Source organism: Pipistrellus hanaki, assembly GCF_964339955.1.
Source record: "Pipistrellus hanaki genome assembly, chromosome: 5".
NCBI lineage: Eukaryota > Metazoa > Chordata > Mammalia > Chiroptera > Vespertilionidae > Pipistrellus > Pipistrellus hanaki.
The window spans coordinates 52,328,408-52,347,060 of record NC_140507.1 but is presented as its reverse complement, the minus strand read 5'-3'; the positions used below and the strand labels follow the sequence as shown (position 1 = coordinate 52,347,060).

Below are 18,653 nucleotides of genomic sequence, written 5' to 3'. Positions count from 1 at the left end.
GCACCCACCTTTCTTCTGAATGAAGGCCTTTATTCCAAATTCTCCCTGATGATCTAAATTCTTCTAACAGTTATTTTCTTTTTTTTCTAATTTTAGAATCTTGATTTGGTTTTTCTCAGGATTTCAAAACCACTATACCAAAGAATAGACGTTAACATTTAAAAATATCATTGTTGAGAGAGAGATAGAGATAGATATATAGAGAGACACTCCCGGCTCCAGGTCACACGAGCAAAGAAAGGCTGGGAGCAAAAAGAGGGATAAGAAAGACTGGAAGACAGAAAGGTTTGCCCTCACCTGTAACCAGAGCGAAACACAAGTCATAGCAGCCTTCACTCAGTTGTACAATAGAAACACAAACGCGAAAACATGGGATGGGAGAGGTGTGATCTGCTGAACAGCCCCCATGACTTCCCACGACAATATGGCACTTCTACATCCTGGAAGACCCAGCATTCTCCCAGGGGCTGCCTGCCACCCATCTGTAGGGGGGCAGCCACTGGCCCCCAAAACGCCCGTCCCACTGCCCAGGGCGCACAGAGCCACAGGAGCACCGGTCTCCGCCCACCAGCCTCCCGCTCCCTCCTGCTCACACGCAAACCCTCTTCCCAAGTCAGGCAGGGGGAGGGGAGCCAGGAAGAGTCTCAAGGACTCGGTGCAACCACAGGCCGCCCAGGGTTCATGGCGAAGCCCCGCTGCCAGCAACGGAGGGTGTGTGGGCAGGTGCAACCTGGGGCCATGGGACACAGGAAGATGAAAACATCTTCATACAAAGCAGTTCTTCTTCTTCTTCTTTTTTTTTTCCTTTTCCATTCACTCTGCAAAAGGAACCAACTCAAAACACTGAATTTTTATATTGAAAAATAAGCCTCTGATTTCTAAAAACTGGCCAAAATTCCTTGCTTACTTGTTGCATAAGAATGCCATCTCACACCCTTGAGTCTCTGTTTTTGGCGTAGAGGGTTTGCCTGTGCACTCTTTGGGCGGGGGGGAGGGGTGCGGGAGGAGCCGGTCCAGGACAGGGGTGCATGGGGACTCACAGGTGGCAGCCCACAGGCCTCCCAGTGTGTGCCTTCAGGGACGGGGGCGATAGCAGGTGGCCCCGGCGATTCCCTGGAGGCAGAAGAGCCCTTGGGTGTTGGCCTTTCACAGCAGTTAGTCCGCATAGGAGTCCAGGAGGCGAGGGGGACAGGCACCCATCACTTCCACAAGGGATTGAGGATCTTCCCCAGGGTGCTCCGGCCGGAGTCCTTCTGCCTGAAGGAGGTCCTTTCCCCCGTCCCCCTGCCCTTCAGGAAGGGCTCCGTGTTGGCACCGGGACTCTCTGGTGACTCGGGACACTTTTGGGGGGCCCGGGAGCTGTTGGCCCTCCGCAGAGTGCGGCTGTCCTTGGAGGCCGCATCCTCAGAGCCACCCTTCACCCGCAGCTGCCGGTGGGAGACTGTCCGCGTGAGGCCGGGGGCCTTGGTCACGGGGAGAGAATCCGTTTTCATGAACCGAGATGAGGAGGCTACTGTGTTTCGGGCAAAGCCTGGGACCTGGGATGGGGCACGGGGGGCGGTAGGGGCTGGCGGAGGGGGCTTGGGCTCTTCTCCCGGGCTCTGCGGGTCCTGGGAGCTGGAGCGGCAGATCTTATTCTCCTCGGGTTTCTGTCTGGGCACGTTGCGGAGGGGCTTGGCGCTGGGCTTCTTGAAGGAGCCCCTGGGCTGCAGGGCGGGCTCCTTGGCCGGCCGGGTGCCGCAGGAGCCGAGCCTCCCTCGCGGCGGCCTCTGCTCCTCGGGCACCTCGGCGACCGGCACGGGCCCCTTCGAGGACCTCTTGGGCGACGTGTCCGAGGTGCCCTTCACCGAGTTCCGGCGTGACCACGACTCCTGGGTGCCGCCGGGGGGCTCCCGGGGAGGGGGCTGCTTCCAGCCGGCGGAGCCCCTGCTGGCCCTGGAGATGGGCACCACCTTGCGCATGCTCTCGCTCTCCGAGGAGGTCAAGGTCCGCACGGGCTTGGCCGCCGTGCCCTGGCCTCGCGGGGCGGTCCCAGGCTTGGGGGCCCCCGGGGACGCCTCTTTGAGGGAGTTTCTCTTTGGTGTGGTCGCGTCCTTCCCTTTGTAGGATCTGTCTCTGGAGAGGCCACCCCTGGAGCTAGGCCCGCTCCTCGCAGAAGCAGGAACAGGGGTCTCCTCCGGGGGTCTGGAGAGAGGGTTGGGGGACACTTGGCTGCCACCCGCCTCCCCTGCCCCAGAGGACAGAGAGCCATCCCCTTGGCCGGCCTCCGCCAGCTCCCCACCGCCAGGCCTGGAGTTGGCTTCCTCCGAGCAGTCCAAGGTCAGCGAGCAGTCGGTGGTATCAGAGAAGTAGAACAGAGGCCCGGCGTCTTTGCTCTCAGGGTTGGGGCTGGGCTCATCGGGGGCCGCCCCATCATCCTGCAAGGCTGCGCTGAGACTCCCCTGGGCATCTGTGCCCTCAGGCGTCAGGCTGTCGCTGCCAGCACCAATGCCAGCACCAGTGCCAGCACCAGTGCCGGCTCCGGCTCCGAGGGGCTGCGGGCTCCCATCCCCCGGAGACGCCGGCTCCACTGGGCTGAAGTTGGTTGGGCTCCGCTGGGGCATCTCCTCTGGGTCCTTGGAACCCTGGACGTCGAACTGGGCCAGCCCAGTCACCAGCTCGTGCTCCTGAATGCCCAGAGCCAGTGGCGAGAGCGGAGGGGACCAGGGAGACGCCAGGCCCACAGGCTCGCTGTTCCTCTTTTGGAGCGTGCTGAGCCCGCTACGCCGAGTTCGGAGCATAACGGGAGGTGAGTCTTCCATCTGGGGGGCGAGGAGCTGGCCGCAGGAAGCCAAGGGTGGGTCGGGGGCTCCCTCCTGGCCTGCGGAGGCCTGAGGTCTGTGTGTGTGGCCAGAGCCCTGGTCCCTCGGCTCCCCCGACTCCCTCCAAGCCGCCGAGGGCCGGGCCTGCCGAGGGCTGCTCCGGGGCAAGCTGTTGAACTTGTTGGCCTCCTCGGGGCTGCCCACGGAGTTCTCCAGGAAGGTCAGCAGCTCCCGGTCCGCGGTGGCGCCCAGGGACAGGCGGGAGCGGCGGGTGCTGGGGCGTCGGCAGGAGGGGCTGTTGGGCCTGCGGTGCAGGAAGGGGGGCAGGTCCTCCGCACCCTTCCTGCCCAACTGCTGCACGTCGTTCTCACTGCTGCTCCGGCCGAATCCCACCAGCTCCCCGGTGGCCCAGGAACGCCGCTTCTGCTCCAGCTCCTGCAGCCGCCGCAGCTGCCTCAGCTCCTGTACCTCCCGGTTGTGGTTGTCCTGAATGAGGGGTGGAGAGAAGCCCAAAAATGCATCAGACGCGTGGGACCCGTGCCATTCCAGGGCCACCTACCCTGAGACCCCAGTGAGACACACATGGTGGAGGAGAGACTGGGCATCGGGGGGAAAGGGGGAGACTGTGCGTTTGCCCTTGTGTGTGGGGACTAGGTTCTTTAGAGCTATGTGGGGGTGACCAGAGAAGACATACTTCTGGCCCCAAAAGTCCGTCTAAGGATCCCTGGGCCCAAATTCCAGCTTTCAGGTCAAGGCACTGTCCCCGAAATGTGGGCTATGACTCCACTTACACCTGTGACCTAAACTCCAAGGAAACCCAATTTGGTCCTTGCATGGGTGCGCACATGCACATGCGCACACACACACACACACACACACACACACACTCCTGTGCAGCACATTCTACCCAGTGGGGTATGGATACATAAATGATGGACACCCAAGATATTAAGAGTGGCTTTTCAAATCTCTGTTCTCGGACTGCTCCTTGGTAGGACAAAAAAAAACCCCACACAAAAACAAACAAACAAACCACCAGAAATGCCAGGGTGGCTCGGTCCCTTATGCCCCATGCCCTTCCCACCACCAGAGAGAAGGATTTGCTTTACAAATCCTCCACCTTCCACCCTGCTCTGAGTGGCAGTCTTCTGGAACCAGAACAGCTGCACACAACCGAGCACACTTCACTGGCTGGCTGTGCACTTTGAATGTACTCCTGTCATGGAAATATGTTTAAATCACCACCCAAATCTGTTATCGGAGCACATTTTACTTGAAAGTCCATTTCCGCAAATTGTGGACGTTCCTGTCCAAGTTTCTGTGCGGCTCTGGCTCCGGCTGGCTGCCGGGGCCGGGGGAGGGGCCAGCTCCTGGCTCTCAGGAGTGGCTGGGCTGAGAGCATCACACAGGTGGTGTTCTATAGGATTCCAACTGGGAGTGAGGGCCTCAGCAAGAGCCTATTTGGCACCTATCACCCACCACTGCTTCCTCTGCTGAGCTCATTGCTTGGACAAGGGAAAGTAAACGTGGCCAGAGGCTGACCCTCATCGTTTAGTTGGACAGAGGAAGGAGGGACCGAGAAATCAAGAAACTCTTACGGCTGGAGAGAAATGGGACCAGACCCTCAAAGAAACTCAGCTACGGGCAAATCTGCTTTTGAAATACAGAGAAGAGATGGTATACACGTATTAGGCTTCTCATCACCACCAGACAGGAAGGGAGGAGATGTGTCTTGTTTTTCACTGAAATGAAAGATTTATTTGCAAAGCCAGGCAACCCAGAGAGTTTTCTGGCTTCTGCAATGAGTTAGGAGATGATTGGAATTGATGGCCGCAGGGCAAGGTGGTCTCAGGCAGCAGAGCATGCTCCCTAGATGTCTGAGCATTCCCACGTCGGCTCTGGCCAAGGGCAGCCTGGCTGCCATGGCTTTTAGGGCATTAAAGTGGGTCATGGTCTGAGCCTCAGAGTAGCAGATGCTGGCATCTACCACCCACCACCGCTGTCCCCACACGCTGGACACCCCGATGGTACGGAAGCGTTCAGGCCTGGGGTGGCAGAACCACTTCCCACTTATCCTGACCGAGAGCCTGGCGACACTGCCTGCGCCCGACCTTCCTCAACCCCCAGAAATGCTCAACCGTCTCCCTGCCGTGGGCAGAGGGGCTGGCTGGCTCTGGAAGGAGAAAAATAAAAGTCTGAACCACTCAGAAAATACAGAGATGCCATCTGCCGTACCTTAACCGCTTTGCTGAATTTGGTGCAAAAGTCTCGAAAGATCTGAAGGCATTCGTCCAGCTTCATCGTTTCTTTGTCTTCGCAGAAAAAATCTATGAGGGTGTGGGCCTCGTCCTGCAGCTCCCGTTTCCAATGTTCTAGTTCGCTCAGCTTTTCTACAGCAAACTGCGGGCAGACAGACAGGCACACGCTGAGGCAAGCAGACGGCAGGCAGGCCGGTGCCCAGGGGAGGGGTGCTCCTGGGTTCAGTGTCAGGTCTCAGAAAAGGGAAGGCTTATGGGAGTCCAATGTGCTCAGAGCCAAAAGGACAACAATTCAACCCAAACAAAACCTTTGGGGAAGCAAGGTGAGCTCCTGGGGGAGGCACCAAATTCACTTTAGGGTCCTAGAAGTCACTGTTCTATTGAGGAGTTGTCCTGTTGGCAGGGAGTTTAAACTTAATTCCAAATGAGCCACGTCAGGGTCAGGGTCACCCTTCGGGACTGAAGAACCTCGTGCCTGGACCAAGGTTCCAGCAGGGGCTTCCTAGCCAGGGTTGCTCATCTACATCAGCTGGAGTGCTGGGTCTACAGTCCATGCCTCTGTGTAGGTGTGGGGTGGACCCAGCCTGCGTATCTTATGAAAACTTCCCCCAGGAAATTGGGATAGGTAGCCACAGTTAGGAATTTCTGCCTGTACACATCCATCCTCTTTACTTCTTCATGGTCTCCAAATTCTTCTAAGACAAAATCTCCAGGGCCCCTACAGGTCCGGGTTACTGCCTCAACCAAGAAGTTGGGAGTGAAAGAAGCTTGCTTTCCTCCAATGAACTCCAACCAAGTCTTTCAGGAAGGGACCCTCTGGGGCCAAGGGGCACAACCGCACTCCCTGACGCAGCTCAGGGACAGGCAAAGGTTGAGCTGAAATAAGGAAGCATCGTGGTCCAAGGAGCCAGCCCCCTGGACACTGAGTACCGGGACCACCCTTAAGTTTCATACTGTTTCTTTCCCATTGGGTTACAAGGCTTATATGAAGAAGGGACGTACGGAGTTATTACTTTATAAAATCACGCGTATCATGTTTCCATGAAGACATCTTTGGAGACTTCTTTGCGGGGGGGACAGGCCTGGGAAATGGCAAAGACACAGGCTCCCCTCCCTTGAGGAGTGGGAGAGCTGAGTGGACCTGCTTGGAGCTACAGAACCTGGAGACAAGTTCTGAGAAGACGCATCCCCTCCCACTCACTCCCACACACTCTCCCCTTGAAAGCCCTCTTCCTACACCAAACACACTCAAGAGGATGCCATTTACTCAAAACTATTTAGGAGACCAAATACCAGAGAAAGTAACCATCTGAGCCAATAGCCCAAGGCAGGGTGTGCATGCACGGGGTTATTTTTCTCTACGGAGAGAAGGGTATTAACGAAAGGACCTATCCCTGCCTGTCATTCTTCCACTGAAGGCAAGATGGATTCCAGCCAAGAACAGCTCAACTGCAGCAAAACAGGACTCTTGACAAGAATCTACACAGGCATGTACTCCACCTCCTAGGCCTCATCCTTGGAGTCTGAGGGGACTGAGAGGACACGGGGAAGGAGCGACGTCAGTGCACAGCAGTCACCCTCAGGACCTGGGAAAGTGAAATAGTCCAAATATGGGTCTGACGAGTCACCACGCTCAGAGTCATTATTTCCTGAACCCTGCCCACAGGATCGGGGCCAGGAACAAAAGGAGTCCAAAGCTACAGTGGCAAAGCGTGAATGACAACAGGTTAGCAGTGTAGCAAATCCAACTTTCCATCTCTAACTTGTCTGCTACGGATCCCAGTTCCAAACCAGTTCACTTGGTGTTTCACACCCAAAAGGTCAAGAGTCCTAAAGAGATGGTCCTGTCATTTTTTTTTGCTCCAAAATCTCCAGCGACTCCCCACGGCTTAGAGCACAAAAGGCCATGGTTTTCAGACCGGCATTCCAAGCCCTTACTGGCCTGAGCCTAACCTACCCTCAAAAAATTGTACCCCCCTATTTAAAGAAATTGAATTAAATAAAAATAAATAGCTGGGTGGAACATTTTAATCTACAGAGCTAAAAATGACTACCAGGAAGAAGCGTTTAGGGTTAAAACCAGTTTGCCTTAAGACAGGTGCAGTTAAGAAAGAGCTGCTTCTCATGGAAGACCTTTGTGTCGGCTATCTGGCATCCGACACTCATGTTTACTCTAAGAACTGAGGAGTGAGGCAGCCGGAATTCTCCTGCATCATGGGCCTTCTCCCTGACCTCTGGATCGGCTTCCGTTGTCTGAATGTGCTTACTGCCGAGTGTTTTCCTACCCACTGGTAGGTGTCTCTGTGCTGGTGTTTGCCGTGTTCTTACGCTTTGAGGAAAATCTGTGTACTTTCAAGGGGAAAATCAGAGCCTGGTTGTATTTCAAAGGAAACATGGAACCCATGTTTAATAATAAAGAATAAAATCCCAACCGAGCCCAACAAAATGAACTGTTTGCAGACGGAAGAAGCTGAGGCGCACCATAGTTGGGGCTTAATTACGAGTACGCGGGCGCAGGCTTCGTTTGGAACAAGCCTCTGGAGCACGGTGTTCCTTCCCGGTGCCAAGGGCAGCCCTGGCACCTGGATTCCACCCCGCGGATCTCAAAGCACTGACATTTAAGGCAGCACACCACTTCCCTGAAGATTGAGAGCGTGAAAAGGTGCCACTCTTCCCTTTTAATGAGGAGAATAAAAGAAGTATGTCAGACTGTGTGATTAGTGAGTCACAGTGAGCTGTCACAAACAGGTCCACTCTGCTGTTTTCTTGTTGTTATTCTGGGCAGCTCCTGACACACCCTGCTGGGCTGATGAATTTCGGGTGGTGATAGGCACGGCGACCGTGTTCTCATCATAAAACATGCCAAAACGCAGCCTGGGTCTTTAGCAAACACAAGCGAAGGAACAACAGTCCAGGTTCTCAGGGATCTTTACGATTTCTGTGGAACCTCGGTTCTGTCGCTCGCCGGTTTCATTGGGAGTCGAGAACCCCGAAACCAGGATTTTGGAACCACAACTTGAGTTGCCAGGGTAAGTAAACACCCTAACCGGATACCATCTCACATCGAACAGTGTGATCCCTAACAATTACCTGAGGAAGTTTAGGCCGCATTCAGTATGTTCTGCTCAAAAACAATCCATCCAAGAATGGGCACTGAACTAAGATGCTCCCTTTACTGACTGGGTTGTGTGTATGTGTGGCAGAGGGGTTGGGGGCGGGGGGTGGGGGGCGGGAAGAATATGAATGGGAACCTGCTGCTCCCCTGAACACACCCAGGCACATGCAACCCGCCTCGGGGAGCTGCTGGACGATGAAACTAGAGGCACTGACTTGCTTCACTCACAGACCTGAAGGAACTCTTCCATCTGCTGACGGAGCTCATCATCCCGCCGGATGTTTTCCTTCAGCGACCGCGTCCTGACGGACAGCGAGTGCAGTTCTGCCTCCGTGTTATCCAGAGACAATCTGGAAGAAGAAGGGGGACAGCGTGCAGTTGGCAACGGGGAATCATGTGCCACGTGGGCACATCAAACCAGTCTAACGGCTGGTCAATCTTAAAAGCAGAAGGGCAGACACACCGGAAACTAATACAAAACACGGAAGGTAAAGAAGAAAACACACACAAACTGACGATCACATATCTGTTTGAACGCAGAAACAATTATAAGGGCCCAACTATGTTCTATTAAGTGAAGATATTAAAGAAAGTTGTAAAAAACACACAAACCAAATAGAAGGGGAGGGAGCCATTGCGAATACATTAAACCAGTGGTCAGCAAACTGCGGCTCTTTGGTCCCTTGAGTGTGGCTCTTCCACAAAATACCTCGTGCGGGCATGCATGTACAGTGCGATTGAAACTTCCTGGCCCATGCGCAGAAGTCGGTTTTTGGCTCTCAAAAGAAATTTCAATCGTTGTACTGTTGATATTTGGCTCTGTTGACTAATGAGTTTGCTGACCACTGCATTAACCTATTCCTGTATTTAGACTTTCCTCCTATGTTTTGTTTTTTTTTTACTGATTTATTACTTAATTTTTATTGTTGACACTCTTAGAGATGTCCCTATCTCCCCCTCCCTAAACCCCCTGGTTTGCCTACCTCCACCCAGTCCCCCCGTCTGGCCATCATCACACTGTTGTCTGTGTCTATGGGGTGTGCGTATATGTTCTTTGGCTAACCCCTTCACCTTTCATCCAGGCCCCCCACTCCCCTGCCCTCTGACAGCTGTCAGTTTGCTTATGTTGTTGCTTATGTTGTTTTTAGAGAGGAGATTCTTTTCTAAAGACACACACTGGTTCAAAGAGAACAGACTGTAATGTACACAACTGTGTTCTTGCCGGTGAGCTAATCAAAACCATGGGACTTGTCTGAACACCTTTAGGCAATAAGCATTGAAAAACTAAAAGCTAGCAGGACTCAGATGCACTTTCCTCTGGCCACTAAACACAAATACAGAAGTTCTAACTCATGAAAAGCAGGGAAGCGTGTGCTGATAACCCTGACATGAAGGGAAATATGGAGATACTGAGCGGACATCACGTGGCTGGCCACTGACAGCCAGAGAAAGCGCTCTGTTTTGCTGAAAACTAACCATCATTCAAATGCTTTTGCTATTTATATCAAATCCAGGTTGGTCAAGCATAAATGATGTTTTTGTCACCCAGTAAAGTGAACACAGATGACCCTTAAAATCCTGGGGTAGTTCAATTAGCAAATCCATATATTTGGATGCTTTCATGCTGCTATTGTCAGTTCTAACTCTCCCCCCCGCCCCCCCGCAATAAAGTCCTTTGCCTTTAATGGTCATTGATACCCATCTATGATCTGTTTGTACTTCATCTTCCACTTCAAATAAACAGACCTCACTGAATAGGTTTTTCCTAAGACAATATCTAGCTAAACTTCCCCCTCTAACTCTGACCAGAAATATCAGTTTAAAACTGTACTGGTTGCCCTTGCTGGGTAGCTCAATTGGTTGGCATGTCATCCCATACACCAAAAGGCTGTGGGTTCAATTCCTGGTCAGGGAACATCCCTAGGTTGTAGGTTCAATCCCTAGTCAGGGCACATATGGGAGGCAACCGATCGGTGTTTCTCTCGCCCAATCCCTTCCTCTCTCAAAAATCAATTAAAAAAACAACAACATATACTTGGGTGAAGATTTAAAAAAAAGTAATGGTTATTTCTCTGTTTCCCTCTCTTAGTAACACTGCTATACTAGTTGGAGGAATAAATATTCCCAATTCCTTTTAGTAATTCAAAACGAAAACAGTTTATATCTTATAAGAAAGATGCTCATTCTTTTGGGGGAATAATCTGTCTATCTGTAAACATGAACTACGAACTGCTCACACCTTTGGACTGACTGACCATCCCACTTTGGGAAAGATGTCATCTGTGGTTAGATGTTCACAGTCATCACAGAGACACTGGCCAACGACAGGGCTTGGCCTGCAGAGCTATGGTTCATGTGCTTATGCATGTGGTTTGCATCCTAACTGGATATAGTCACTCGGATAATGAGTAGATGCAATACCCTGGATGAGGCAGATGAAGAGGTGGGCTAAAGCCAGATCACAAGGGGTGACATGGGAACAAGCATCTCTTCCCAACTGTGCTTTAGTAACGACATTGGTAGCTTGGGAATCAGCTATGATAGTAGTGCTTACACCATGGAAATAAAAAAATAGTACAAATCAGACCCTTTTCCTCCCCTGAAAAGCTAGTTTTTGAACACTTACTGCTGGGATGCAGGGATGTGTATTATAAATTTGAAAACATAGAACTTGAGCTAGCGTGTAGACACAGATTGGAGCTACATTAAAACACACAGCTCTATTAGGACCAGAAGCAAGTTAAAGTGTTAGAAATGGAGCTCCATGGTAGGTACTTTCTCTGTAAAGCCGACTGACTAATTTAAGACAAAATCCTTCCACAGCCCTTGGTATGGTTCCAACTTCTAATGTAATAGAAAATAAGTGTACCATGTTAGATCCTACAGGGGAAACTGATGGATGGCCCTGCCAGTGTGACTGACAATATACCAGCTCCCAGGGTAATAGGCTGTGTTGTTTGAGCTCTATCTTTTGGGTGTGGAGGGAGTTGAAGTTCTTAATCCCTGTTTTTTTTACCCTGATGATATTCATTAGAATAGATGGCAACAGGTCTTTTTTAGATTAAAAAACTAAGGATTAATTTTTCAAAACCCCCAAATTCCAAAGGTGTACACACGCACACACCTCAGTAAGCAAATGAAAAGAAGGTCTGAAAGTTCAACAAGACAAAACTTTTAAAAGTTCACACCTGAATCGAGAAGTTATAAAACAGTCATCAATTTTCATAAGAAGGGCTGTGTGTGTTTTTTCATAGTTGAAAAAACACAAACTCTTAAATCTTCACAATTCTCTTTCAGTCTTTCTTGCTTACCTAGCAGCCTCCTGAACATGATGTAACTTTTCAGAAAAGTTTAGAAGAATGGCATCGTTCTTTTGGGCTTCCTGAAATAAAACCAGAATTTTTTTCTCACTATATAGATGGCATTGGAAGGAAATCATTTGCTCAGGCTTTAAGGAACCTTAAAATCACTGTTCCCATTTTTACCCTTGATGCATTCAAAGCCCTTCACTGAGGCAGAAGCTCCAATGTTCTTAGTAAGATCTACAGAATGCCAGGACTCTCACTGTACATGTAACCTCCCAGAGCAACTGATGCTGGCATGAACCATAGCTAACGTGCCTGAAAACTCAGGGGAAGGAGGTGGCGGCTTAGCAGGGCCCATTGTCTCCCAGAGAATCCAATATGTCCCACTTAAATACCACCCATACCGGTGAGTGTGCCTTTGGATGACCGAGATACCTTCAGCGGTTAAACCAGTTTGCAACTTGAGTTTAATCAGAAGGTGCCCAAGCCATGGAGACTCTGGATTCTTCATCTGTTCACAGAGTACGAGGAAGGCAGGTATAAAGGCACCAATTAACAACTTGGGAAACTTCCCCGCATGGGCAGGGACACAGGACACACCTGGGTACACGGATCTAAAAGGGCTGCCAGAGAGTCCCTCCCAGCAAGACATGTGGGAGGAGGAACCCATTTTCTGGTTTTAATGTCCTTTGAATTAGCTTTTATATTAGTCCTAAGGTCAACATGGCCTCCAGCTGCAAGACTATAGTCATAATTGCGAGCTTACTATACGGAATTACCTCTGTGAGCCTCTCGGTTACCTGGTTTTGAGGTATCTCTATCCCTGTCATTGGATGAAGAGATCCAGGGTCTCAGGTTTAAATAACTAAGTGGTTCTAAGTGGTTGGGCATCCATCTGTGAACCAGGAGGTCAAGGTTTGATTCCCGGTCACATGTCTGCGTTGCAGGCTCAATCCCCAGTGTGGTGTGTTTCTCTCTCAACATTGATGTTTCTCTCTCTCTCAATCTTCCTCTCTCTCTCTCAATCTCTCTCTCTCTCTCTCTCTCTCTCTCTCTCTCTCCCTTCCTCTCTGAAATCAATAAAAATATACATTTTTTTATAAATAACTTGTCTGAGGGATTACAGCTCATAAATGACAATTCAACCTCTCTCAGTTCTGCCAACTCTCTCAGTTCTGCCTTGTCTGAAGCTCACTCTTGAAATAATCACATGCCAGGGCTTCCTCCCCAGGCTAAAGCTACGTCGCTGTATTTGCTGTCAAAACAACAAGGCCTTGCAAGAAGGAAAGGCAAACCAAGACAAACCGGAACAATTCGTTACTTGAGATAATTTAACAACAAAGAGATAATTGTGCTGGGCTGATTTTTCACTTTGGAACTAGCTCCTTTGGCATCACATAGACACAGTCAAAAATGGAAGTGATGGCTCAGTTGGTTGGAGCGTCCTCCCATGCACCCGGGGGTTCGATTCCCCGCCAGGGCACATACCCAGGTTGCAGGTTCAATCTCCGGTCAGGGTGTGTGCAGGAGGCAACCGATCCATGTTTCTCCCTGACATCCAGTGTCTCTCCTTCTTTGTCCCTTCCTCTCTCTAAGCCAATATTTTTAAAAATGGAAGTGATGGGCAGGGTTCTGAGTCTAATCCCTGGGCTCACGGCAAGGCATGCTAGCCCATGCTTCACAAAGGAAAAGGATGGAAGTGATCTTTGTAATTGCTCTGACTCTCTCACAGTTTACACATAACTGGTCAAAAATCTAGTCCACTCAACATCAGCAATGTTTCCACACCCATCCCTGTGGCCATCACTCTGACTCTCAACTCCTCCAAACAATCATTAGTGCCAACTGCTACCAAGAGGTACCCCTCGTTCTAGCTCTCTCTCCACTCCAACCCATCCTCCACAATTTCCCTAAAACAAAACAAAAGGCCATGCTGCACACTCACCTCAATCGACTCCCCACTGCTAAAGCAAGGAATCCACATTCCTCAGCTTTAGGATCCAATCCTTCATTATCTGCCTTCATCCATCCTTCGCCCCACTCCCTAGACCCCTGCTCTCCCCTCCAGTCCGAGGACTGTGGGCGCAGCTCACTTCACGCACTTGCAGACAGTGCTTCTGCACAGAGAATCTTCTTGGGACCCACCATGCCCTTTCCTGAATCTGATGCCACCTTAGACCTGGGAAAAACGTCACAGCCAGCACGGGGATCCACCGCGTCCTCGCTCCATATCAACCACTTCCATACCTGCGCAACAAAGTGCAGAAGGTTCATCCCAGGTTTGTTTGCTTTTGTGTCTGCCAATTTGAGCAATGAAGACAGCTTAAATCCTACTGCATTGCCGGCATACCCTCCCTAAAGAAGACAGATCAAAAGAAAAAAACAAATATTTAGACCATTCAATACAGTTGGAATACAACATTTTAATTTTTTTTAAATTTTACTTACTGCATTCATGATATTTCCTGCCTGTAGCACCAAGTGTAATATGGAATGCAGCTCCTCACATGACATCAGCTCTGTCAAGGAGAACACACACAGTGACTTAGAGAAGCCTCCAGCGTAAATGTAGAAGAGACAGCTACTAGCTACCATATTCAAGTTCAAGGGTACTTGGAGCAAGCTCTGACCCTGAAATGCATACAAGACTGTGAAATTAAAGCAAGCTGCACATCCTATGGTGCATCTAATGCGGCATTTGCTACTGGCAACCCACAGCCTGGTGTTGAACTGGAAATCAAATGTAAGCAATTCTTAAACATCATAAAAACAGTTCAATGGCTTCTTTTTTTCATTTATATCCACTAGCCTTTGAGGATATATTGATGAAATATAGTGAGACCTAATAGCAAGCAATGTTTTGCTTAGTCCATGAGCTATGAGGAGATAAAAAAGTAAACAAGCCGGTGTGACACGTAAATAAGGTGCAAAGCACCAACTCTTAGGGGCCAGCCACCCAGAAAATCTTCCTATTTTATTCAAAGCTAAACATTTCATGTGGCTTGGCTTGAGGTCTTAAAAAGAAATTTATCGTTGGAATATATTGGTAAACTAGATCTTAAACCACAGACTCTATTGTACACACACCTACACACACACACACACACACACACAAAACAAACAAACAAACAAAAAAAACACCATTCAAAATCGTTGATGTATTGGGAGGCTAAAAAAGTTTGATGATTGAAATGACAGAATACATGGAGAATAAAATGTCACCTATGATATTTTTAGGTTAATATTCTTCATTAAGTCTGGTATTACTTCCCCAAAATTACAGTTGGATCACTGCCTACACTGTGTTATCTAAGGAGGCCAGTTTCTGAAGGAGAACCAGATAAGAAATGTTTGCGCCGTGCCCACAAATTTGCCTGCTCAATACGAAAACACGTGCTCCCATCTCCCTTGGAACAGGAGCAACAACCCTGTTGGAGTTGCTGCAATAGCCTTGGGATAGGAAGAAAATTTAAAAGGACTCTAGGCTGAAAGAAGGAAAAAAAAAAAAATCTTCGTTCTTAATCTCCTCTCTAAAACGAAGAAACTGGGATAGGCTGAAGAGCAAACGTTATCTCAAACCCAGGGCGAAGCAACTAAACGGGAAAACCAAACAGGAATAAACAGTTCTGCACGATAATGAAGTCCAGAAAATGAGCGAGAGGGAGCGGGGAAGGGGGGCGCTGATGGTGCTGGGAAATGTGAGGGTCAGGGAGGGCCGGGGACTGCCCGGAGATGAGAAGGAGGCAAACGCCAAGGGGCTGGGCCTGCGCTCCCAGGGCCAGCCAAGGCCAACGCCACGCTCCCAGGCTCCCACCCGCATGGAACAGACACCAGAGCAGCTCCGAGGAGGAGTCTAGCCACGCTGGGTAAGCAAGAATGTAGCAAGTTGTTCAAAGACATGGAAATGGCCCACTGGCCCCTCTCAAACTAGTTAGCCAACCAACCAGTTGTTGGGTCTGGAAGGAGTGGAGGCAGTGGGGGCAGTGACACCAGGAACCCTGACAAAAGAGCCCTGTGGCCATGTCTGGGAGGAGTCAGGAGGAAAGGGGGACTGCTTCCGGAAAGCAGGGTCCTAGGCACCAACAGAGAGGGCAGAGAATGGGAGGAGAGATGGGCTGGGCTGGCCCAGGGCTTGCACCTTCTGATTAAACTCAGTTTGCAAACTGGTTTAACAACTGAAGGTATCTCAGTCACTTAAAGGCACACACACACCACTGACACACAGAAAGCAAACCTACAAGAGGAACAAGAGTGAGCTGCAAGCAGCAAGGTTGACTCCAAAGCGGGGAGATGAAAGAAAGCTTCTCTTACGGAGGATAATGTGCTAATTAAGTAATCAATTGATTAGTCATTTCATTAATTAATTAGGGGAGAAAGTAACTGTGGATAAACCTTCAGTGCCATTCCTGGTAACACTGATTCCCCTGTTTAAGGTGTATCAGAAATGGGACTTTGCATTTCTAATTTCAGTTGAATCATTTTTTTTTAAAACAAACTGCTACCCACATAAATAAAAACTCATTACACAAAGCATCCTGCATTCACTCACCTGTTATAGCCATTCTTAGAATTCTTATATCCGTGTACAGAGAAGAGCAAGAAGGCAAAAACTCCTTCTTTAGCACCATGGCTTCAATCCGAAGCGAATAGCTGGAAAGCAAAAAAGTCAAACGGTAGTTCTGAGGCCACGGGTTTAAAAACCTTCCTCTGTAAAGAACAAAGATCGGAGGTCCTTACTTTGGCACCTGAATTAAGCAGTGCAGAAAGGAGTCTGCCAGGGACAGCTTGGACACATCGTCACTAAATGTTTTTAATCTCTTTACCTAAAAGACAAACGGGGCGGGGAGGGGGGATAGAGAAAAACACAACTTGTGATTAAAATGCAACATGATTTTAAATTGCATCTTAAAAAAACCTGCAAGCAAATAGAAATTTCGGCGCTGCCTTCTCACTAGTAAAAGCGGGGAGCTGAGAAAAGACAGAAAGGGAAATCACCACATCTACGACTTTGTCCTTTTGAAATCAGAAGCACTAAGCAAACAGCACACGTTAGAAAGAGAAGAGCTGGGTCATTTCTGTGGGTGTAAACAATCCCATTCAAGCCAGGGAGCCGGAATCCTCAGGAAGGCGACCAAAAGGAGCTGACAAGGGGCCGTTCTGAGGGTGACGTTTTCCTGTAAGTTATAGCCTGGGAGGGAGATCATTGCTTGGGAGAAGAAAAAAAGAGACGGAGTATTCCTTATAATTCAGTCCTTAAGTCGCAAGTGAAAATCACCTTATTACTTTTGAGTCTTTTGGATATAACATAGTTAGACTGGGTAAGGTCTAAGGCAGAACTTTCTGTGCTCAAGTCCCCTTCACATATATGTTAGGTGAGTGCACTCTTACTCTCTGGCAGAAAGAAATAAAGGAAAGTGACTTAACAGAAAGATCAATGTCAAGACATCACTCTATGAAAGAATCAGGTAATAAAAGCATATGCACAATGGGATCCCTTTCCTATAATTTTTTTTAAAGCACTGACTAACCCCTGACTTTCCATGCACAGACTACAATATACAGGAAAAGGACTAAAGGTTCCTCTACACTAGGTGACAGGATGCCAGTGATTATATTTTCTCCTGGTGCTTATTTTCATTTTCTAAATTGTCTACAATGAACATGCATTTCCTTATAAAAAATTAAACTGCGCCCGGCCGGCAGGGCTCAGTGGTTGAGCATCAACCAATCTATGAATCAGGAGGTCACGGTTCAATTCCTGGTCAGGGCACATGCTTCCCAGTTTGTGGGCTCAATCCCCAGTGTGGGGCATGCCAATCCATGATTCTCTCTCATCACTGATGTTTTCTATCTCACTCTCTCTCTCTCCTTTTCTCTCTTGGAAATCAATAAAAATATATTTTTTAATTAAGCTGGAAGTTATTAAACACACAATTATTCTTTCAAACGTCAGTTTGGACGCAGGAATGTAGCCAAACAGCTTGGCAAGTGGGGATGGAGGGAAAAGAAAGTTCTCCTGTACACCAGCGCGCATCGTGCCTTCACCACACAGAAAACTGGATCGACCCAGTGGCAATAGCTCTTCTCCATCTACCGAGTCTTCCAACAAAAACACCTTCCGGTAAGCAGGGCCTTCAGACACAGTCAGCCTGTCCGTGCCACTAATGGTAGTCAGGGAGCACTCCCCGCTTTTTATTAGTCTTCATAAAGCTTTCTCTCTTCCACCTCCTGGGTTACGTTGGCTGCCCATAAAAATAACATGTCCCTTAAGCCTCTTTAAAAATTAGGGAATGATGTGCAAAAACACAGAGGGAGTATTTGCAAAGATCCACACATTGAAATACCTACACCAATTCCCCGAAGATAACAAAATGTGAAAGTATAGACGCACATCCTAGAATTGAGTCTGGTCCTTAAGACCACATCTTTTTCTTCCAATGGACAGAGAAATCGCCATGTTTAGAAGTGCACTATTTCCCCTGCCTTTCAGGCCCCAATGGTGATTTTTGCCTTTTTTTTTTTTTTTTTTTTTTTTTTGCCTTATTAAATGAAAAGGCAGATGGAATCTCTGGCTTAGCTAAGCCCAAATCAGAGGCTTGTTTCTGACCTGAGAAAGCTATGGGATGAATTCTGATCCCTTCCAAACTGGTCTCACAACTCACTATATATGGGCAGGGCAGAGTGAGACTCATGGCAGCACGTGCAAAACGGCTGGAAATAACAGCAGTTTTCTGTCTAAAGCCTCCGAACAGGTCATGCTAAGTAATCTTGGTCGATATTTCTATGAGACATGTGCTAAACTGTAACTGAACAAAGGCTAATCTCCCTCACTTATGTAACGAGCTAGCAATGTTTAGATTTCAGAGAATGGTGATGAAAAGATAGTATTTGATTTAAATGCCCTGTATACAGTTCTTAACTCCATTCCAAAACGGGATTTATGTTCATTAAGAAGGATTACGGTACCTTCACAGTGGTAGGGAGGTGAAAAAAAAAAAAGAGAGAGAGAGAGAGAGAGAGAGAGAGAGAGAGAGAGGTGAACCAACCCTATAATTATTATGCATTCTCATCATCATCAAAAAGCATTTATCAAACATTGTTAGGCATGATGCTGTTGGCTGAGCCAAATGACTCTCATTTTGACCCGGTTACTCAGTGCTATCCTCCTAGCAAA

The 18,653-nt window shown here is 48.9% G+C and overlaps 1 protein-coding gene across 4 annotated transcripts in view; it reads right to left on the bottom strand.

The window, feature by feature from the left end:
* Positions 1-778: 778 nt before the first annotated feature.
* Positions 779-18,653, bottom strand: part of FHDC1 (FH2 domain containing 1) — a 36,050-nt gene continuing 18,175 nt past the window's right edge. For all 4 annotated transcript variants that reach the window (XM_084884911.1, XM_084884913.1, XM_084884910.1 and 1 more), the window contains exons 5-12: positions 16,217-16,302; positions 16,029-16,129; positions 13,928-13,998; positions 13,727-13,834; positions 11,486-11,556; positions 8,407-8,524; positions 5,037-5,201; positions 779-3,287 (exon numbers count right to left, since the gene is read on the bottom strand). In XM_084884911.1, coding sequence (XP_084741037.1) covers positions 1,200-3,287; positions 5,037-5,201; positions 8,407-8,524; positions 11,486-11,556; positions 13,727-13,834; positions 13,928-13,998; positions 16,029-16,129; positions 16,217-16,302 — 2,808 coding nt within the window. In that variant the 3' untranslated portion in view covers positions 779-1,199. The remainder of the gene's footprint in view (positions 3,288-5,036; positions 5,202-8,406; positions 8,525-11,485; positions 11,557-13,726; positions 13,835-13,927; positions 13,999-16,028; positions 16,130-16,216; positions 16,303-18,653) is intronic.